Genomic DNA, 20,000 nt, shown 5'->3' with positions numbered 1-20,000 from the left:
TGAGATTCGTTTAAGAGAGCTAGGTGAACTAGAGGATACATCGTATTGGGGAGGACTTATGATCTAAACGCTTAAGAACACAGCTGGGGAGATACAGTATAGTCAGTGTGGGGGAAAGGGGAGAAATACAGCAGGATTCTTGACGTCCTTGAGGCATTTGGATTATTTGAGCTGGGTGGGCCTCGCACACGTTTGTTTGCACGGGCAAACTTGTTCACAATAACGTTCATGCTACTATTTACAGGCCAGGGTCAAATAAGCAGTTTATTTACAGCAGTTGGCATGCCAATGCTCATGAAAAACGCCTGGCCACATTCACTCATAAATACCACTGGGCCTCTGAGGAAATTGTATGAACCGCACAAGGTAAGAGCTTCTGTTGCTCTCGGCGGCTGTTATCATTGAGGAAGAGAAGTTCCCCATTTTTTATTGTTTTCTGTGATGCCATGCCTAGCAATTTATGCCGGAGACATACCTGAGGTAATTACAAAGGTGCGGTACACTGTTTCCGTGACTGTTGGGGGTGGATAGCAGAAATTTAAGGAGCTAGGCTGGCCCGAAATAGAGGATGGAGATAGTGGTAGCGCTGTTGTAGCTTCGGTTTCTGTTTCTGTATTTTCAACATTGATAGATGATGTAAGCTCAGGTGCATTTACATGCTTAGTCTCTTCTTTAGTTTCTTGCTTAGCACGAAGTGTGTTATCCTCTTCATCTAGTAGTTCATGGTTATAATAGTCAACCCAATTTTGAAGGGACTTCAGCATTTTTTTAACTTGATCCGGTTTTAATGTCTTGAGTAAATGGACTATTTCTTTTGAGTTGATACCACCTGGGGGAATATCTGGTAAAATTGTATTTTCTGTCATCTTCAGGGAAGATGACGTTGTTGCCGCTATCTTTGTAATAGGTTCTTCATTGGTATCTCGGCGTCGGCGTGTAGCCAGAGATCGTAAAGTAACAGTTCGCAGAGATGTGCTGAATTCTCCGGGCACTGTCCCACTCAAGTACATAGTAAGAACGGTCGTGCGTACATTTGCCGATGGTGTATCAACTGGAACAATATTTCTCTGAGTTGCCTTTGGCCTTGGTGCAGAGATTGGTCTCGACGAAGGTGTATTATCTTCTTGAACACCAGATCTACGGCGAGATATTTCTCGATCATTTCTAGTTCCAAACGGACGGAATTTTGGTGGTCCATCTTCAAAGTACTGAGACTCGGCTGCAGGTACAAACCGTGTGCTTGGAGGCCGAGAAGTTCTATCCTCTGTGGTACGACGTGGAGTATTTGATGACCTTGAGAAGGTTCGGCGGGGATTCGAAGCAGAATACCGTTCGCTTTCTCGAGTGTTTGCATCAGTTGTGGTAGCAATGCCATTGTTATCAACCTTGTCTTTTCTGTGGTATTTGCTGTACCGTGTGTCTGTAGCAGCGCGTCCAGTTCCTGAGCCAGAGCTACCACCAGAGGAAGGAGTGTGGTCACTCAGTACGAAACCAGTGATGACATTGAACTTTGGTGGTTCATCAACAACAGCATCATAATCGTCGTAGTCATTTTGGAATGGGTCTTCAAATCTTGTTCTTCTAGAGCTGAAAGGAGCATTTCTCCTCCCATCAGCACTTCTGCCATTAGTACCAAACCGGGTTCTTGGGGCTGGATCAAAGCCAGCATCTGCTTCTGGGTCATCGTAATTCTGCAAAAGCGAGGATAAGATTGACAGCATCTGGTTGTCATCCCCAGGAGGATTAAATCCACCGAGTCCACCACCGGTCAAGCTAGCCAGATCTAGCTGCGACAGGTCCAGGTTCCCTAAATCTAATCCAGCGGCATCAAAATCGAAAGTGGTGGTTGAAACTGGCTGATGTATGACTGATGTTGGTCCAGGAGTCAGCTCGTGCAAGGTATACTGACCGTTTACCCCACGAGTACTCGTTGCTGTCATTGTGATGTGGACAGGAAGAGTTTGGACGATTGACGGGGAGTGGACGGACGAATCTGTGAAGAACTCCGTTGCTGTGATGACCTGAGGATGATGAAAAGGATTAGAAACTGTTAAAAGAAGTAAAGATAGAAATACTTTAGGTGGTTTTTTAATCTTCTAATTTTTCATACTGTTGAAAGTGAAAGATAATGCCAAAGTGAAATTTTTAACAATTATGATTCAGCAATATGACAGATGTAATTTTAAACTTAAATCTTTTGGCAATTTTCAAATTAAATTTAAATAGATGAACTTAAAGTAAGAGATGAGGAAAAGCAGTCAGAAGAAAATGAAAATAGTACATAGAAGGTTAGGGCTTCTCAGTTAGTAAGAACTTGCACTGGCATATAACCTTCTTGATGTAATTAGTAACATTTTAAAAGATTGAATCAAATCCTATACTACAGTAGGTGCATGCATGTAACGAATATGTGTACTTGAATGAGATTAGAGCATGTATAAAACCAATTCCTAACCTTATGTTGCCTCTTGAAATCTCTTATTGGTTTACTATTCGATCTTTTAATTATTTGACACACCCTCGCTCTATCATAGGTCAAAGGTCACTCTTACTCTAGTGACTAGACAGTTTCTATATAATAATATTTCAGCAAGAAATGTCTCTAACAATAGCTCGTATAGATCATGCGTTTATTAAGCTCGCAAGGACATGTACGACACCAGATATAAACAGGTGTTCATATTGCCGCCATTTGTCAAGGAGGCTGAGCAATCCTGGGTGGTGTATCGCCTCCATTAAACATGGCGACGGAATGCAGACGTGACGGAGGTCAGCCACTCCGGGTTGCCATTATCTGATCTAGCATTTGAAAAATATTTGTGGACTTCTAAAGGGTGAGCGTCCAAGTAAGGAATGAGAGGAGAAATTAAGATAAATTAAGATAAAGGAGGAGAATTGGAAAGGAAAATGCTATGAATAAGGAAGGCATCAGATAGAACAATTGTTGATATATGGGTTTTATTATCTGATCTAGCATTTGAAAAGTATGTGTGGACTTCAAGAGATTGAGATTCAAAAGAAGGAATGAGAGGAGAAATTAAGATAAAGTAAGAGAATTAGAAAGGAAAATGCTATGAATAAAGAAGGCATCAGATTGAATAGTTTTTGATATATGGGTTTTATTATCTGATCTAGCATTTGAAAAGTATGTGTGGACTTCTAGAGATTTAAGATTCAAAAGAAGGAATGAGAGGAGAAATTAAGATAAAGTAAGAGAATTGGAAAGGAAAATGCTATGAATAAGGAAGGCATCAGATAGAATAATTGTTGATATATGGGTTTTATTATCTGATCTAGCATTTGAAAAGTATTTGTGGACTTCAAGAGATTTAAGATTCAAAAGAAGGAATGAGAGGAGAAATTAAGATAAAGTAAGAGAATTGGAAAGGAAAATGCTATGAATAAAGAAGGCATCAGATAGAATAATTGTTGATATATGGGTTTTATTATCTGATCTAGCATTTGAAAAGTATTTGTGGACTTCAAGAGATTTAAGATTCAAAAGAAGGAATGAGAGGAGAAATTAAGATAAAGTAAGAGAATTGGAAAGGAAAATGCTATGAATAAGGAAGGCATCAGATAGAATAATTGTTGATATATGGGTTTTATTATCTGATCTAGCACTTGAAAAGTATTTGTGGACTTCAAGAGATTGAGATTCAAAGGAAGGAATGAGAGGAGAAATAAAGATAAAGGAGGAGAATTGGAAAGGAAAATGCTATGAATAAGGAAGGCATCAGATAGAATAATTGTTGATATATGGGTTTTATTATCTGATCTAGCACTTGAAAAGTATGAGTGGACTTCAAGAGACTGAGATTCAAAGGAAGGAATGAGAGGAGAAATTAAGATAAAGTAAGAGAATTGGAAAGGAAAATGCTATGAATAAGGAAGGCATCAGATAGAATAATTGTTGATATATGGGTTTTATTATCTGATCTAGCATTTGAAAAGTATGTGTGGACTTCTAGAGATTTAAGATTCAAAAGAAGGAATGAGAGGAGAAATTAAGATAAAGGAGGAGAATTGGAAAGGAAAATGCTATGAATAAGGAAGGCATCAGATAGAATAATTGTTGATATATGGGTTTTATTATCTGATCTAGCATTTGAAAAGTATGTGTGGACTTCTAGAGATTTAAGATTCAAAAGAAGGAATGAGAGGAGAAATTAAGATAAAGGAGGAGAATTGGAAAGGAAAATGCTATGAATAAGGAAGGCATCAGATAGAATAATTGTTGATAAATGGGTTTTATTTTCTGATCTAGCATTTGAAAATATGTGTGGACTTCTAGAGATTTAAGATTCAAAAGAAGGAATGAGAGGAGAAATTAAGATAAAGGAGGAGAATTGGAAAGGAAAATGCTATGAATAAGGAAGGCATCAGATAGAATAATTGTTGATATATGGGTTTTATTATCTGATCTAGCATTTGAAAAGTATGTGTAGACTTCAAGAGATTGAGATTCAAAAGAAGGAATGAGAGGAGAAATTAAGATAAAGGAGGAGAATTGGAAAGGAAAATGCTATGAATAAGGAAGGCATCAGATAGAATAATTGTTGATAAATGGGTTTTATTTTCTGATCTAGCATTTGAAAATATGTGTGGACTTCTAGAGATTTAAGATTCAAAAGAAGGAATGAGAGGAGAAATTAAGATAAAGGAGGAGAATTGGAAAGGAAAATGCTATGAATAAGGAAGGCATCAGATAGAATAATTGTTGATAAATGGGTTTTATTATCTGATCTAGCATTTGAAAAGTATTTGTGGACTTCAAGAGATTGAGATTCAAAGGAAGGAATGAGAGGAGAAATTAAGATAAAGTAGGAGAATTGGAAAGGAAAATGCTATGAATAAGGAAGGCATCAGATAGAATAATTGTTGATATATGGGTTTTATTATCTGATCTAGCATTTGAAAAGTATTTGTGGACTTCTAGAGATTTAAGATTCAAAGGAAGGAATGAGAGGAGAAATTAAGATAAAGTAAGAGAATTGGAAAGAAAATGCTATGAATAAAGAAGGCATCAGATAGAATAATTGTTGATATATGGGTTTTATTATCTGATCTAGCATTTGAAAAGTATTTGTGGACTTCTAGAGATTTAAGATTCAAAAGAAGGAATGAGAGGAGAAATTAAGATAAAGGAGGAGAATTGGAAAGGAAAATGCTATGAATAAGGAAGGCATCAGATAGAATAATTGTTGATATATGGGTTTTATTATCTGATCTAGCATTTGAAAAGTATTTGTGGACTTCTAGAGATTTAAGATTCAAAGGAAGGAATGAGAGGAGAAATTAAGATAAAGTAAGAGAATTGGAAAGAAAATGCTATGAATAAAGAAGGCATCAGATAGAATAATTGTTGATATATGGTTTTTATTATCTGATCTAGCATTTGAAAAGTATGAGTGGACTTCAAGAGATTGAGATTCAAAGGAAGGAATGAGAGGAGAAATTAAGATAAAGGAGGAGAATTGGAAAGGAAAATGCTATGAATAAAGAAGGCATCAGATAGAATAATTGTTGATATATGGTTTTTATTATCTGATCTAGCATTTGAAAAGTATGAGTGGACTTCAAGAGATTGAGATTCAAAGGAAGGAATGAGAGGAGAAATTAAGATAAAGGAGGAGAATTGGAAAGGAAAATGCTATGAATAAAGAAGGCATCAGATAGAATAATTGTTGATATATGGTTTTTATTATCTGATCTAGCATTTGAAAAGTATGAGTGGACTTCAAGAGATTGAGATTCAAAGGAAGGAATGAGAGGAGAAATTAAGATAAAGGAGGAGAATTGGAAAGGAAAATGCTATGAATAAAGAAGGCATCAGATAGAATAATTGTTGATATATGGTTTTTATTATCTGATCTAGCATTTGAAAAGTATGAGTGGACTTCAAGAGATTGAGATTCAAAGGAAGGAATGAGAGGAGAAATTAAGATAAAGTAAGAGAATTGGAAAGGAAAATGCTATGAATAAAGAAGGCATCAGATAGAATAATTGTTGATATATGGTTTTTATTATCTGATCTAGCATTTAAAAAGTATGAGTGGACTTCAAGAGATTGAGATTCAAAGGAAGGAATGAGAGGAGAAATTAAGATAAAGGAGGAGAATTGGAAAGGAAAATGCTATGAATAAGGAAGGCATCAGATAGAATAATTGTTGATATATGGGTTTTATTATCTGATCTAGCATTTGAAAAGTATGTGTGGACTTCAAGAGATTGAGATTCAAAGGAAGGAATGAGAGGAGAAATTAAGATAAAGGAGGAGAATTGGAAAGGACATGCTATGAATAAAGAAGGCATCAGATAGAATAATTGTTGATATATGGGTTTTATTATCTGATCTAGCATTTAAAAAGTATGTGTGGACTTCAAGAGATTGAGATTCAAAGGAAGGAATGAGAGGAGAAATTAAGATAAAGTAAGAGAATTGGAAAGGAAAATGCTATGATTAAGGAAGGCATCAGATAGAATAATTGTTGATATATGGGTTTTATTATCTGATCTAGCATTTGAAAAGTATGTGTGGACTTCAAGAGATTGAGATTCAAAGGAAGGAATGAGAGGAGAAATTAAGATAAAGTAAGAGAATTGGAAAGGAAAATGCTATGAATAAAGAAGGCATCAGATAGAATAATTGTTGATATATGGGTTTTATTATCTGATCTAGCATTTGAAAAGTATTTGTGGACTTCTAGAGATTTAAGATTCAAAAGAAGGAATGAGAGGAGAAATTAAGATAAAGTAAGAGAATTAGAAAGGAAAATGCTATGAATAAGGAAGGCAGATGGAAAATTTACGGTTATATGTCTTTTCCTCTTTTCTTCATAGATGTGGATCTTAGCAATCTCTATGATGAAAGAGTTAGTCAATCACACAGACGACGACACAAGACAGTAATAAGTAATATTATTTTATCATGAAAGTTATAGTCGTATAAGGAAGCCATTTAAAATCAAGTTGTTTTGGTTGCTGTTAAGTAACTATATGAGAAGGCATGCTGTTGAAGATGTGTGTTTGTGTGTGTGTTCATATGAAATCATTCAAGGCCCAAGCAAGTGAAAAATCACTTAGGATCCCGTGACGTCATATGGTTGAAGTCATGTCTTTGGCGAGCTAGTTCCTGTTGTCGTTTAAGGATGTCAATAAATCTGGAATGTTTGTCTTAGTTGAAACACGAAAAACAAACAAAGATTAAAACTAATATGAAAATTAATTTTAATATTGATTTTATGTTTGTTCATAGGGTGTAAGTTGATGATGTCAAAAGATTTTAGTTTGTAGATATTAAAGGATTGTTTTTTTTTATCTTTAGTAGGTATTTTTCGTTTATATAATCGAACATGCAAATTGAATATAATAATATAATGAAAAAGGAATTAGTTTATTAAGGTAAGATTGAGTTTAAATTAAAATTAAAAGGAGACTATACGTAATTTGTTAAATCCTCATTATTATTATTATTATTATTACTACTACTACTACTACTACTACTACTACTACTACTACTACTTATTATTATTATTATTATTATTATTATTATTATTATTACTTGTCAAGCTACAACCCTAGTTGGAAAAGCAGGATGCTATAAGCCCAGCTGCTCCAACAGGGAAAATAGCCCAGTGAGGAAAGGAAACAGGGAAAAATAGAGTATTTTAAGAACAGTAACAACATTCATGCTGTTAGAATACAAAATGTATTTAAAAAAATATATTTATATCATTTGAATAAAAGGATACGGAAGAGCCAGTGTCTTTGTCGAGGACTATTTTTGATTTGTTTGTTTCTTTGTTTCTCCTCTCTAGTCTTGTTGGTCGTACTGTTTTCCTGTTTCTTTAAAAAGATGGTCGTGATTTTAGCCTTGGTCGTCCTGCTGTGCTTATTTGTGGCCAGACGTTGATATTATGTGGTCGTTCAGGTCATGGTTGTAAGGGTAATAGTCGTCCTGTTCGAAAGTAGATGGTGACGTGATGTGGTCGTTCAGCTGATTATTTTAGCCGTAGTTTTAGGTAAGAAGGTCGTGATTTTAGCTGGGGATGGTCGTCCTGTTTATGTATTAAATGAGATGCAGGTATGTGGTCGTCCAAGTCGTGATTTTAACCGTGTTTGGCATCCTTTTACATTTCTCGGGTCTAGTTAGATGCAAATGAAATGTGGTCGTTCTGGTAAAAATTTTAACAGGTGGTCGTTCTGCTCCTGTTTTAGTAGTATGGGAATGCTGATATGATGAGGTCGTTCTGGTAATTTCGATATCCACGACAGGATTTTCATAGTCGTGGTCTGTGGTCGTCCTAAGCATGAGGAATCAGACATTATCCTTTTTTAAATAATGTTATGGCGGTTAAAGTCGTGTGGTCCTTCTTCAGGTATTTGTTGGCGATGAGATTGAAGTCGTTACAGTAGAATTTGTGGTCGTCTGAAATCACTGTAGTCGTCCTTCAGTAGATAACGATACCCATAGGTCGTACTTGAGAATAAATTCTTATCTCGTCGTTTTGAAGATTTAAATTATACAAGGTCGTCATTGAAGATAAAAACCATAGGGTGTCCGTATAGGTCGTCTTTTTCATGTTGAAATTTACGATAGGTCGTTCTTAGTATTTTAAATCATGATAAGTCGTCCTTACAGAGAATGAAGACATCTCACTCATTATAGTCGTTCACAATTCTAAGACACACGAAAGGTCGTTTAGGACGACTAAGTCGCTTTCAGTCTTTCATGGTCATCTGTAATGAAGACATTTCACTCATTATAGTCGTTCACAATTCCAAGACAAATGAAAGGTCGTTTAGGACGACTTAAGTCGCTCTCAGTCTTTCAATGGTCGTCGATTTTCCAATCCCTAAACGACCTCACCTCTTCGGACGACTCGCTGATGGTGGTCGTGATTTTCGATCCCCTGAAGAGAACGGGGATAATCTTGGTCTCCACGGAGGTCAGGGTCGTAACGTACGAGGTCGTTGATGTCGTGTAGTGGGTAGAGGGTTCTACTTCTACGACAAGGGTCGTTAGAGTCGTTGACACGCTGGTTACGGTGGTCGTAGGTGGTCCCTGTTTGAAAGAGGAAAGAGAAAAATTATTTTTATGTAAACCAGCAAAAGTTGAAAAAAAAAATTTAATTTGAAGGAATAGATCATTTTTTTTTATTAATAATAATTATATTCTATTTAATCTGAAACTCATAAATCAGTTGATAGAAAAATGGCAAACTTCTAAATTAGTTGGCCAAAGTAAATCAAATTTGGTAGAAATTTGAATTACTTTACAAAGCAAAGCAAATTTTGCAGAATACTGACGTGAAGATATGAACATATAAATGAGTAGGATATGAATAAGCAATAACCTAACATTAATAAAAGTGTAAACAGATATTTAGGAAAATAAGAAAAGTTACTTTTATTGAAGAATCAACATAATTGGGCTAAGACAGTGAATAACCTAATTATGTACACTATATTCAATTCTTTTTAGTGAGGCAGATTTGCACCGACTCGCAGGGGTGCCCTATTAGCTCGGAAAAGTTTCCTGGTCGCTAATTGGTTGGACAAGATAATTCTAACCAATCAGATAGCAGGAAACTTTTCCGAGCTAAAAGGGCACCGCCGCGAGTCGGTGCAAATGCACCTCATTAAAAAAATGAGTTTAGACATTAATTGAGATAATAAGTAAATAATTCAATTACTGAAGAGATGAATAACCCAGGAGTTTGACTTACCGCTGAGCCCAGGAGAGCCTGCAGCTGTGGGTTAGATCCTGCTGGGCCCCCTCCGTTGGGTATGGATCCGGAGAGGTACTGGTACACCAACAGGTTCGTCAGGAGGTCTTGGTTGTTGCATGTCCCGCCATTGCCATTGTTGCCGTTCGCACTAGCGCCACCTGGTGGGAGAAATGAGAAAATTGGTCGTGTTAGAAGGGAGAATTGCCTTAAGATTGTGTGGGTTAAGAGTGAGTCTTGCCTTTTAAGAGGGAGTATTGCCTTTTAAGAGGGAGTATTGCCTTTTAAGAGGGAGTATTGCCAAAAATACATTTCTGTTTGGAGTGAATCTTGAGTCTTGCCTTAATATTGGGTGTGTTTGGAGTGAGTCTTGCCTTTGAATATGGTACGCTCAAAGGGAGCATTGCCATAAATATATTTTTGTTTGGAGTGATTCTTGAGTCTTGCCTTAAAATTGGGTGTGTTTGGAGTGAGTCTTGCCTTTGAATTTGGTTCGCTAAGAGGGAATGTTGCCATAAATATGTTTTTGTTTGGAGTGAGTCTTGAGTCTTGCCTTAACATTGAGCATGTTTGGAGTGAGTCTTGCATTTGAATTTGCCATAATATATTTTTTGTTTGGAGTGAGTCTTGAGTCTTGCCTTAAAATTGGGTGTGTTTGGAGTGAGTCTTGCCTTTGAATTTGGTGTATTAAGATGGAGTATTGCCTTAAGATTCTGTATGTTTGGAGAGTGTCTTCAATCTTGCCGGAAGATTTTATGGGTTATGAGTGCTTTTGAAGAGGAGTATTGCTTTAAGATTTTGTGTTTGGAGTGCCTTTGAATTGGGTGTGTTAAGATGGAATTGCCTTAAAATTGGGTTTTGTGATTATGGGTAATGTTTTGATATTGGTCATTGTAATAGGTGGCGTTGGGTTAAAATTGGGCATGCCAAGGGGCTGTTAAGTTAGAACTGTTCTGGATGTAAGGTGTTGCTTGCTTAGAATTGTTCGGGATATAAGGTGTTGCTTGCTTAGAATTGTTCGGGATATAAGGTGTTGCTTGCTTAGAATTGTTCGGGATATAAGGTGTTGCTTGCTTAGAATTGTTCGGGATATAAGGTGTTGCTTGCTTAGAATTGTTCGGGATGTAAGGTGCTGCTTGCTTAGAATTGTTCGGGATATAAGGTGCTGCTTGCTTAGAATTGTTCGGGATATAAGGTGCTGCTTGCTTAGAATTGTTCAGGGTATAAGGTGTTGCTTGCTTAGAATTAACGTTGTTGAAAAGGGGATATTGGCTAAAAATGGGGTACGTTAAAATAGGGCATTGGGTTGGGCAAACTGGGCATGTTTGATTGTTAGAATTGGCTAGACGAAATAGGGCATGTTGAAGGGCACGAATAATTGTTCAGTGGTAGAATGGGCTAGAAGAAATAGGCATGTTAAAGGTTGTATTGATTTGAAATTGGGTATGTTAGAGTTGTTTAAAATTGGGTGCGTTAAAGTTGGTATGGGTTTAACATTAAAAACGAACGAGAATTAATATTGACGACTAATAATTGGTATGTCTAAAAGGAGAGAAAGTGACTTATGGATATTGGCTAATATTTAGTATTCTAGAAAGAGTGTATTATTCATATTCAATTTGCGTGTTAGAAATTGGAGTTGTCTAATAACGGGTGTGTTGGGGAAAATGATCATGTACTAGAAGTTATTAAATGAAAATCTAATATTCGTAACTGGCTATTGAAGTATGTTAATCCAGTTCAGTTTGAGAGAAATATTGACAAATAATTCTCGTTAGGGCTACGCAGTAACTTAAAATTTGCTTAATATTTCTTAAACAAGTATTGGTTTAGACATGAACATTGTGTTATAGTGAATTATCAACTATTTTTTAAACAAGTATTATTTTAGACATTAACATTATGTTATAATGAATTATCAACTATTTGTTAAACAAGTATTATTTTAGACATGAGCATTGTGTTATAGTGATTTATCAACTATAAATTGGTTTGCAAGAAATGGGAAATTATTAGATATTGATACTGCATATACATAACTATAGTTAATTCTTTTCAGTGAGGCAGATTTGCACCGACTCGCAGGGGTGCCCTTTTAGCTCGGAAAAGTTTCCGTATCGCTGATTGGTTGGATAAGATAATTCTAACCAATCAGATAGCAGAAAACATTTCCGAGCTAAAAGGGCACCGCTGCGAGTCAAGTGCAAATGCGCCTCTTTAAAAAAATTGAGTATAGAATATTTGTTTGTTAGAAAAGGTTACGTTTAACTTTATATGAAAATTTTGTTGATAGAAATGAAATTTGTAAAGGGTAAGATTTGTTAATAAGCGTTGTGGTCTAAAGACTGGTCAATTCAAACACTGGTGTTGGCTAAGAATTTGCATTTAGTTGCAAATTTGGTAGATAGGTTGTTAAATAAAGGGTTGTGAGTGATTTATCATTAGGATATTACTAAAAGTCTTTGAAAACACATTAGTACTGACTATACTATTTTTTTTTTTTAATGAAGCGCATTTGCACTGATTCACAGCGGTGCCCTTTTAGCTTGGAAAAGTTTCCTGCTATCTGATTGGTTAGAATGATCTTGTCCAACCAATCAGCGATCAGGAAATTTTTCCGAGCTAAAAGGGCACCGCTGCGAGTCAGTGCAAATCTGCCTCACTAAAAAGAATTGACTATAGATATGGTGTTAAATAAAGGGTTGGGAGGGAATTAGCATTAGGATATTACTAAAAGTCTTTGAAAACACATTAGTACCGACTAGTTGAAGTGTTTGGTAGGTGGATATCGTTTACAAATTATGGTGAGGCAAATGCTTAATTGTAGCTGTCAAAAGTTAAATTTTCAAAAAAATTTTTGGCTCGAATTTCGGCAGAAATTTTTGGCCCGAAAATCGGCCGAAATTTTCGAAAAAATTTTCGGCCCGAAAAGCTTTATGTACTTTATATTACTCATGTCATTATTTTTGAAGAAATGATTATATTTTGAAAATATATATATATATATTTTAATGAAAGACACAGGTTTATATTCCTCTGTATCTTGAAAATTTCACACACACACACACACACACACACACACACACACACACACACACACACACACACACATGCACAAACGAGGCAGAAAAATAAATTTGATGTATAATAGGATTATTAAAAGTCTTTAGACCCTGATCTGATGAATAATCATCTGACAGTGAACAGAACGATTTATAATGTTACTTCGCTCTTGGAGATTTTTCTAATGTTTGATATATTCAGATAAGTAATAATTATTTGCATAGCCAGATCATATGGCTTTTAGATATTCTTGAAATTATGATATATATATATATATATATATATATATATATATATATATATATATATATATATTTAAGACGTATATGAAATTGTTTGAAACGGTGTTAAACTTATTTGCATTATATATATATATATATATATATATATATATATACATATATATATATGTGTGTGTATATATGTATATATATATATATATATATATATAAATATAAATATATATATATATATATATATATATATATATATATATATATATATATACACACACACAGATCTTTCCCAAGTTTATATATATATATATATATATATATATATATATATATATACACACATCTTTCCCAAGTTTATTTTTTATGAAGAATTTTGCTTCAAATAATAATTTGTGTTTATATACATACGTATATGTATATGATGTAACTCTCTCTCTCTCTCTCTCTCTCTCTCTCTCTCTCTCTCTCTCTCTCTCTCTCTCTCTCTCTCTCTCTCTCTCTCTCTCATTAACAGCATAAGGACCTCGAAGCCAACAGTGTTTCACAAGTTCTCGTATGTATCGAAATATGAAGCGCGCCTATTGTGTTCCTTGGCCTCGTACATCAGTCCTATAATTATCGTGTAGACAATAATCGTTGACAGGCAAATGTGGAAGTATCTGGCAACCTTCGAAAAGAGAATCGCTTTTTGCTTGAACGAAGGGGATTTTGATATTATTATTATTATTATTTGTTGTTGTTAATGTTGTATGTTTATATTCATGTATGGGTAAATTATTTTACCATAATCCCTTTTTCTATTTGAGCGTCTGACCCATCTAAGGTAAAGTGTTACAGTTTCGTTTCTAACCTATTGGGTTGATGTGGCTGGTCCCACTCTTTTTTTTGGGGGGAGGGGGGGAAGGGGAACAGATGGTACTCCCTATTTATAGCAGGGTGGGCTAGTGACAGTAAGGTTTAATCGATCCATGGATGTGGCTAACGTGAGCCTACTGTTGCACCACTAAGGCTCTGTTCTAACTTTGGCCAGTGTAGAGCTTGCAACTTCTGCCGATGGGGTCACCACTTACCTACGCCCCTTTATAATAACACCAACAACAACTGCAGCTCCTTCTAATCCACTGCTGGACAAAGGCCTCAGATATATCAATTCATGGGTGGGTTTTGTCCAGTTTTCATCACCACGCTGGCCATTGCGGATTGCTGATGGTTAGAGATTAGCCTGCTCGCTCACAGCAGACCTATCTAGTATGGGTGGCCGAGACTGATCATGGCGATACATAAACTCTTTCGCTACTTTAAGGTATCTCCACTTTGAAAGAATATATTATATATATATATATATATATTTATATATATATATATATATTTATGTATATGTGTGTGTATATATATGTATGTATATATATATATATATATATATATATATATATATATATATTTATATATATGCTATATATATATATATATATATATATATATATATATATATATACATATATGTGTGTGTGTATATATATATATATATATATATACATATATATATATATATATATATATATATATACATATATATATATATATACATATATACATATATATATATATATATATATATATATATATATATATATATATATATATATATATATATTAACTGAAGCCCACTCCCCATATGGTAGCATATCAAAATTCCTCTTTTTTTTCTATATATTTGTACCAGTTATCCACATTCAGCTATCTTTCAAGTCGTAATATTTCTAACTCTTTAAGATTTCGTCGGTCCTGTCTTCCTGCCAACATTCCTCTTTCCATTATCCTTCGTTCTCTGTAACTCATTCCTTACCTCATTCCAAAAAGTCTTTCTTCGTATTGCCTTCACCTTATATGCTATTATCTTGTTATTTTTTCTTGTGTCAGGTGGTACTGAATATGCTTGGTCCAGCATTCCTCTTTTTTTATTGCTTCATTCTCAGGTGTATATTTAATGCATACTAATTTAATGTACGAAAACGCTTGCGTACGCACAGATACACTCGAAATTGAGAGGTCTTAGTTTAGCGTATACGCGATTGAACCCTTAAATATTGTCACCATGAAACTAAGTCTATTAGGATACAGGCGAAGGTTAATGTAATAAGTTTGTTTTTGCAGTTATGAACATACATCCAAGCGTTGGACATCTATGGTATTTTACGCTTTCCCGAAATCTTAGAATTTCCTTCTATTACCAGACTGGCCAATCGCCCTAAAGATTAATATTAACTGTAAGTAAAGGCACACAAGATTCCTGGATTATTATAAGCATCTGTTTAGTGATGATGATAATCGTGATTGTGATAATGATGATAATGATAATAATAGTCATGAAAAATTAATAATGATAAGATTTGTTTTAGTCTTAGATTAATAAGCTAGGAGGAAAGTTGATGAGATAATACCACAGTACCAAAGAAGGTAAATAGATGAGTAACGAAGTAATCCGACTGAATGAATATATGACAATAAACCATGTGCTTTCACTAAAGGCGGCGTAACCAAAATTCCCTTTTCAATGTAAATCTAGAATGAAAAGACTACCTAGAAGAATTCGAGAGTCCACCTTAAATCTCTCCGAGGCCCCTTTTGTCTCCGCGAAAGGTCGGAGCCATCCGAATCCCTTTCCTCAAAAGACTACGTAGGAGAATTCTAGAGTCCACCTTAAATCGCTCCGAGGCCCTTTTTGTCTCAGCGAAAGGTCGGAACCATCCGAATCCCTTTCTTAAAAAGACTACATAGAGGAATTCGAGAGTCCACCTTAAATCGCTCCGAGGCCCTTTTTGTCTCCGCGAAAGGTCGGAGCCATCCGAATCCCTTTCCTCAAAACTCTCGAGTCCGATCTATACTTAACCATCGGGTGAAAGTGAATGATGTTATTAAAAGCTTTCACCACAATTTTCCCCGAAAACTGTCTGCCGGGCTAACTTTCTCCTGCCGATTTCGTAGGGCCCACACTGTCCTTAGGAGATAATTACGAGTTTCTTAACGTCCAGGATCCTTTCAAAGCTTTGAAGGATCTTCATGAGCGTTTATGTTCGGAAGGATACAATGCTCTCCTTCTGTATCAGGATGTAAGTAGTCACGTTTTTATAGAAAATTGGGAAGTTAAGAGCCTGTTTATGTCTTAGGTCATATGTCTTACTAGGTCATCAATGAATTGACTTGCAAATTATTAATTAAAAGAAGACTGAATTTGCAAGCACGAGTATATGAAAGGAGCGCTTTCAAGATGCAAATAAAGAATAATTAATGCAGCAAAAATTGCTGGTTGTTACAGAAATAGATGATGGTCGATACTGAGATAAATGCTAGTTGGTATAGAAATAGATGCTAGTTATTACATATGTAAATGATGGCTGTTACAGAATTAAAGACAGAATTATATTCTTGCTGATATGTAAATAAGTGTTGGTTATAACATGAATAAATGACAGTATCTTTTACTAACGTTGGCTGCTTGTTGGAAAGGAATTGAAATTCCGTACGAGGAAAGGTAATGAACGGTTTTGTACCAAGAGCTAGTTATTAAGTAAGCTTGAGATTTAGATAGTTATTTTAAAACGCTAAAGGCACATTTAATTGAAAAGTTAACATCATCATTAATGAAAGTGAACGGCTTGTAATAGGTCGAGTCGTAATAAACCCAGGTGGATCATTACTTGGCATTAAAGTCGCTACCGCCAACGATGTGGTTTCGCTGTGATATTTCTTTTGGAATTATCGTACTATTTTCATTAGAATTGTCTTACTATTTTCGGTAGAATTGTTTTATTATTATCTGCAGAATTATAATATTATTTTCAGCATAATTATCATTCTACTTTAAGTAGAATTGTCTTGCTAATTTTAGTAGAACTATCGTAATATTTTTGTTGAATTATTGCAATATTCTGAGCAGAATGATCGTACTATATTAATTTGAATTGTCATACTATTTTCAGCAGAATTATTGCACTATTCTTAACAAAAGTACCGTACTATTATCATCTGAATTATCATACTATTTTCAGCAGAATTATTGCACTATTCTTAACATAATTATCGTACTATTATCATCTGAATTATCATACTATTTTCTGTAGAATTAGTGCACTATTGCTCAACAGAATTATCGTGCTATTTTCCTCCAAATTATCATACTATTTTCTGCAGAATTATTACACTATTTTGAACAGAATTACCGTACTATTTTCATCTGAATTATCATACTGTTTTCAGCAGAATTATGCACGATTCCTAAGATAATTATCGTACTATTTTCATCTGAATTATCATATTATTTTCAACAGAACTATTGCACTATTCTGAACAGATATTTTTAGTAGAATGATCGTAATATTTTAGTAGAATTATCGTACTATTTTCAAGCGAATAATCATACTTCACCAATAACATGAAAATGATATTACATTTTGGTCATTAAAAGCTCGCGTTGGTTCTTCTTTGTTATTAGATAGAAGGTGATCTGAAGATAAAAGTTACTTAGTGAACAGGTTTGTGTATCGCCAAGATCAGCAAAGCTGTATTAGTCAGTGCCACCCATACTAGATTGGTTTGCTGTGAGTTATCAGACTAAAGTCTCCCAACATACCAATCTCCACAGGCCAGCATGGTGATGAAAATAGCCAAACTCCAGACATAACCAAGACATATCTGAGACCTTTGTCCTGTAGTGGACTAGAAACGGGTGCATTTGTTATAGCGTTTTTTTAGATGCATGTTTTAATCTATCCTGCACAATTATAACAATTGTAACTGATACTGAATAGTTCGTCATACTCTTCTATGGAATGGTTCTATAAGTACTATTTCATTGAATGGTTTAAAGATCTAATTATTATTATCAGTTTTTTTTTTTTTTTGGCAGTTTTGGCATAGTCATCATTATTGCATGCGTAGTCTGTATGTAAATGAAACGGTACATAATTACTCCAGATCCTTTTGGGGTTCCTGATTCAATTCTGATAAACTCGGATAACCTCTCGAGAATAATTGTTATTTCAGGGGTTTAAAACTGTACAGAAATATCTCGCAGTTGATTAACAATTTTATTTGCTAAGTTATGGGTTAGATATTTATATCTCGTGAACTATTTGTGCTAGAATGTGATGCGGTGGTATTTTGGTACTTTCGTTCCATGTCGTATAAATGTTGTCAGTTTTGACAACATTTCATGATAGTGAGAGTTTAAAATACAACAACAATAATGACAACAACCATATTGTATAACTGTAGTCAGTTTTGACATTTGCCGAAAGTCAGAATTTTCAGTTCAAGAACAATAATGATAACAGTTCACATTCTTGAAACAAAACTTGCGTCTTTTACCTTCCAAGACAACAGTCTACCAAGAGCCAAGAAAAAGTGGTTCTTCAGGAGTCATAAACAATCACTTTCAGTCCAGGATGGAGAAGGGCCTTATTTTAACAGACCATACGGCCCATATTCCCCCGTGTGTTCCTATAACATAAATGGAAGCGTATAGCCGTCGTCGTAAATAGCGCTGTGCGTCGAAAGTGTTCATAAAAGTATCATGCGAGACGCGTTCTACCTCGTGGAATGATTCTGTTCGGTCACAGGTAGATCGGTAGAGTTTTTAAAAGGTAGTTGATAGATGCGGTTTTAGTTTTAGGTAGAAATAGTTGGCAGGTCTTCATTACTGAGCGAAACTACGTTAATGTATTGTCATTGCCATCTCCCTTATATCATCAAGAGTAAGTTTCTGGTTTATTATATATATATATATATATATATATATATATATATATATGTGTGTGTATATATATATGTGTGTGTAAATATATATATATATAATATATATATATGTATATATATATATATATATATATATATATATATATATATATATATATATATGTACACACATGTATTTATATATACATATATATATATAGTTATATATATAAAATATACAAAATATTTCTTTTCACGCTCAGGAGGGAGATGGAATAATCACATCCTGGTGAGAGGAGGTATACCTAAAGGTACACTCGTAAACCACACAATCCCACAAATTGCATATCTATTAAAAAAAATCTAGACGTCAATTTTGACGGGTCACGTGCACTAGTCGAGAATAAAGCTTTATTTATAGTTGGTGCGTGGGTAGGGTGCAATGGTAATACAATTTATAAACGGATATACATTCACGTTTCAGGTATGATTTGATTTCATGGAATAGATATATTAATACACATTGAGATACGTATTATTATTGTTATTATTATTATTATTATTATTATTATTATTATTATTATTATTATTATTATTATTATTATATTACAAAAATTCCTTATTTTTTCAATATAAGTACATATACATATACAACTTGAGAAGGATTATTGTATAGTGGAGTTATTATCATTATTATTATTATTATTATTATTATTATTATTATTATTATTATTAGCCAAGCTACAACCCTAGTTGGAAAAGCAAGATGCTCTAAGCCCAAGGGCTCCAACAGGGAAAAATAGCCCAGTGAGGAAAGGAAATAAGGAAATAAATAAATGATGAGAATAAATTAACAATATATCATTCTAAAAACAGTAACAGCGTCAAAACAAATATGTCATATATAAACTATTAACAAATAGTTTATAGTTTCAATTACTACTAATTTGAAAGCTATTTTGAAAAGTATTCATATTTCCTACCTTCTCAATTAAAATGATTATATTGATTTAGATAATAAAAAACAATAATTGTTATAAAAGCGAAGTATATGCAGTGGTATTTATAACAAAGTATGCGAATGCATATGTTGCAATGCACTTGTCAACATTCCATGTAATATTGTAAATAATAATAAAAAAAATAGAAAGATTTAGCACTGAAGGAATGTGCAATTTTGACCTTTAGGAAATAAAGTTCAATTGTAAAGTTAAGGAGTTAGATTTAAGATTAGAGG

The 20,000-nt window shown here is 34.3% G+C and overlaps 2 protein-coding genes across 3 annotated transcripts in view; one reads left to right on the top strand and one right to left on the bottom strand.

Moving 5' to 3' along the window:
• The window catches only part of LOC137638522 (uncharacterized), a 361,032-nt gene that overhangs the window by 194,199 nt on the left and 146,833 nt on the right, over positions 1 to 20,000 (top strand). The window lies entirely within an intron of this gene.
• Positions 1 to 20,000, bottom strand: part of LOC137638519 (mucin-22-like) — a 75,966-nt gene that overhangs the window by 1,189 nt on the left and 54,777 nt on the right. Inside the window, exons 2-4 of one of the 2 annotated variants that reach the window (XM_068370636.1) lie at positions 9,732 to 9,895; positions 8,873 to 9,067; positions 1 to 2,021 (exon numbers count right to left, since the gene is read on the bottom strand). The exon at positions 1 to 2,021 is cut by the window's left edge and continues 1,189 nt beyond it. In XM_068370636.1, the coding sequence (XP_068226737.1) occupies positions 459 to 2,021; positions 8,873 to 9,067; positions 9,732 to 9,895 (1,922 nt within the window). In that variant the 3' untranslated portion in view covers positions 1 to 458. The remainder of the gene's footprint in view (positions 2,022 to 8,872; positions 9,068 to 9,731; positions 9,896 to 20,000) is intronic. The other variant, XM_068370637.1, reaches the window with a different exon arrangement.

The sequence above is a fragment of the Palaemon carinicauda genome, chromosome 3 (genome assembly GCF_036898095.1).
Source record: "Palaemon carinicauda isolate YSFRI2023 chromosome 3, ASM3689809v2, whole genome shotgun sequence".
Classification (NCBI taxonomy): Eukaryota; Metazoa; Arthropoda; class Malacostraca; order Decapoda; family Palaemonidae; genus Palaemon; species Palaemon carinicauda.
This window is presented reverse-complemented; position numbering and strand designations above follow the sequence as displayed.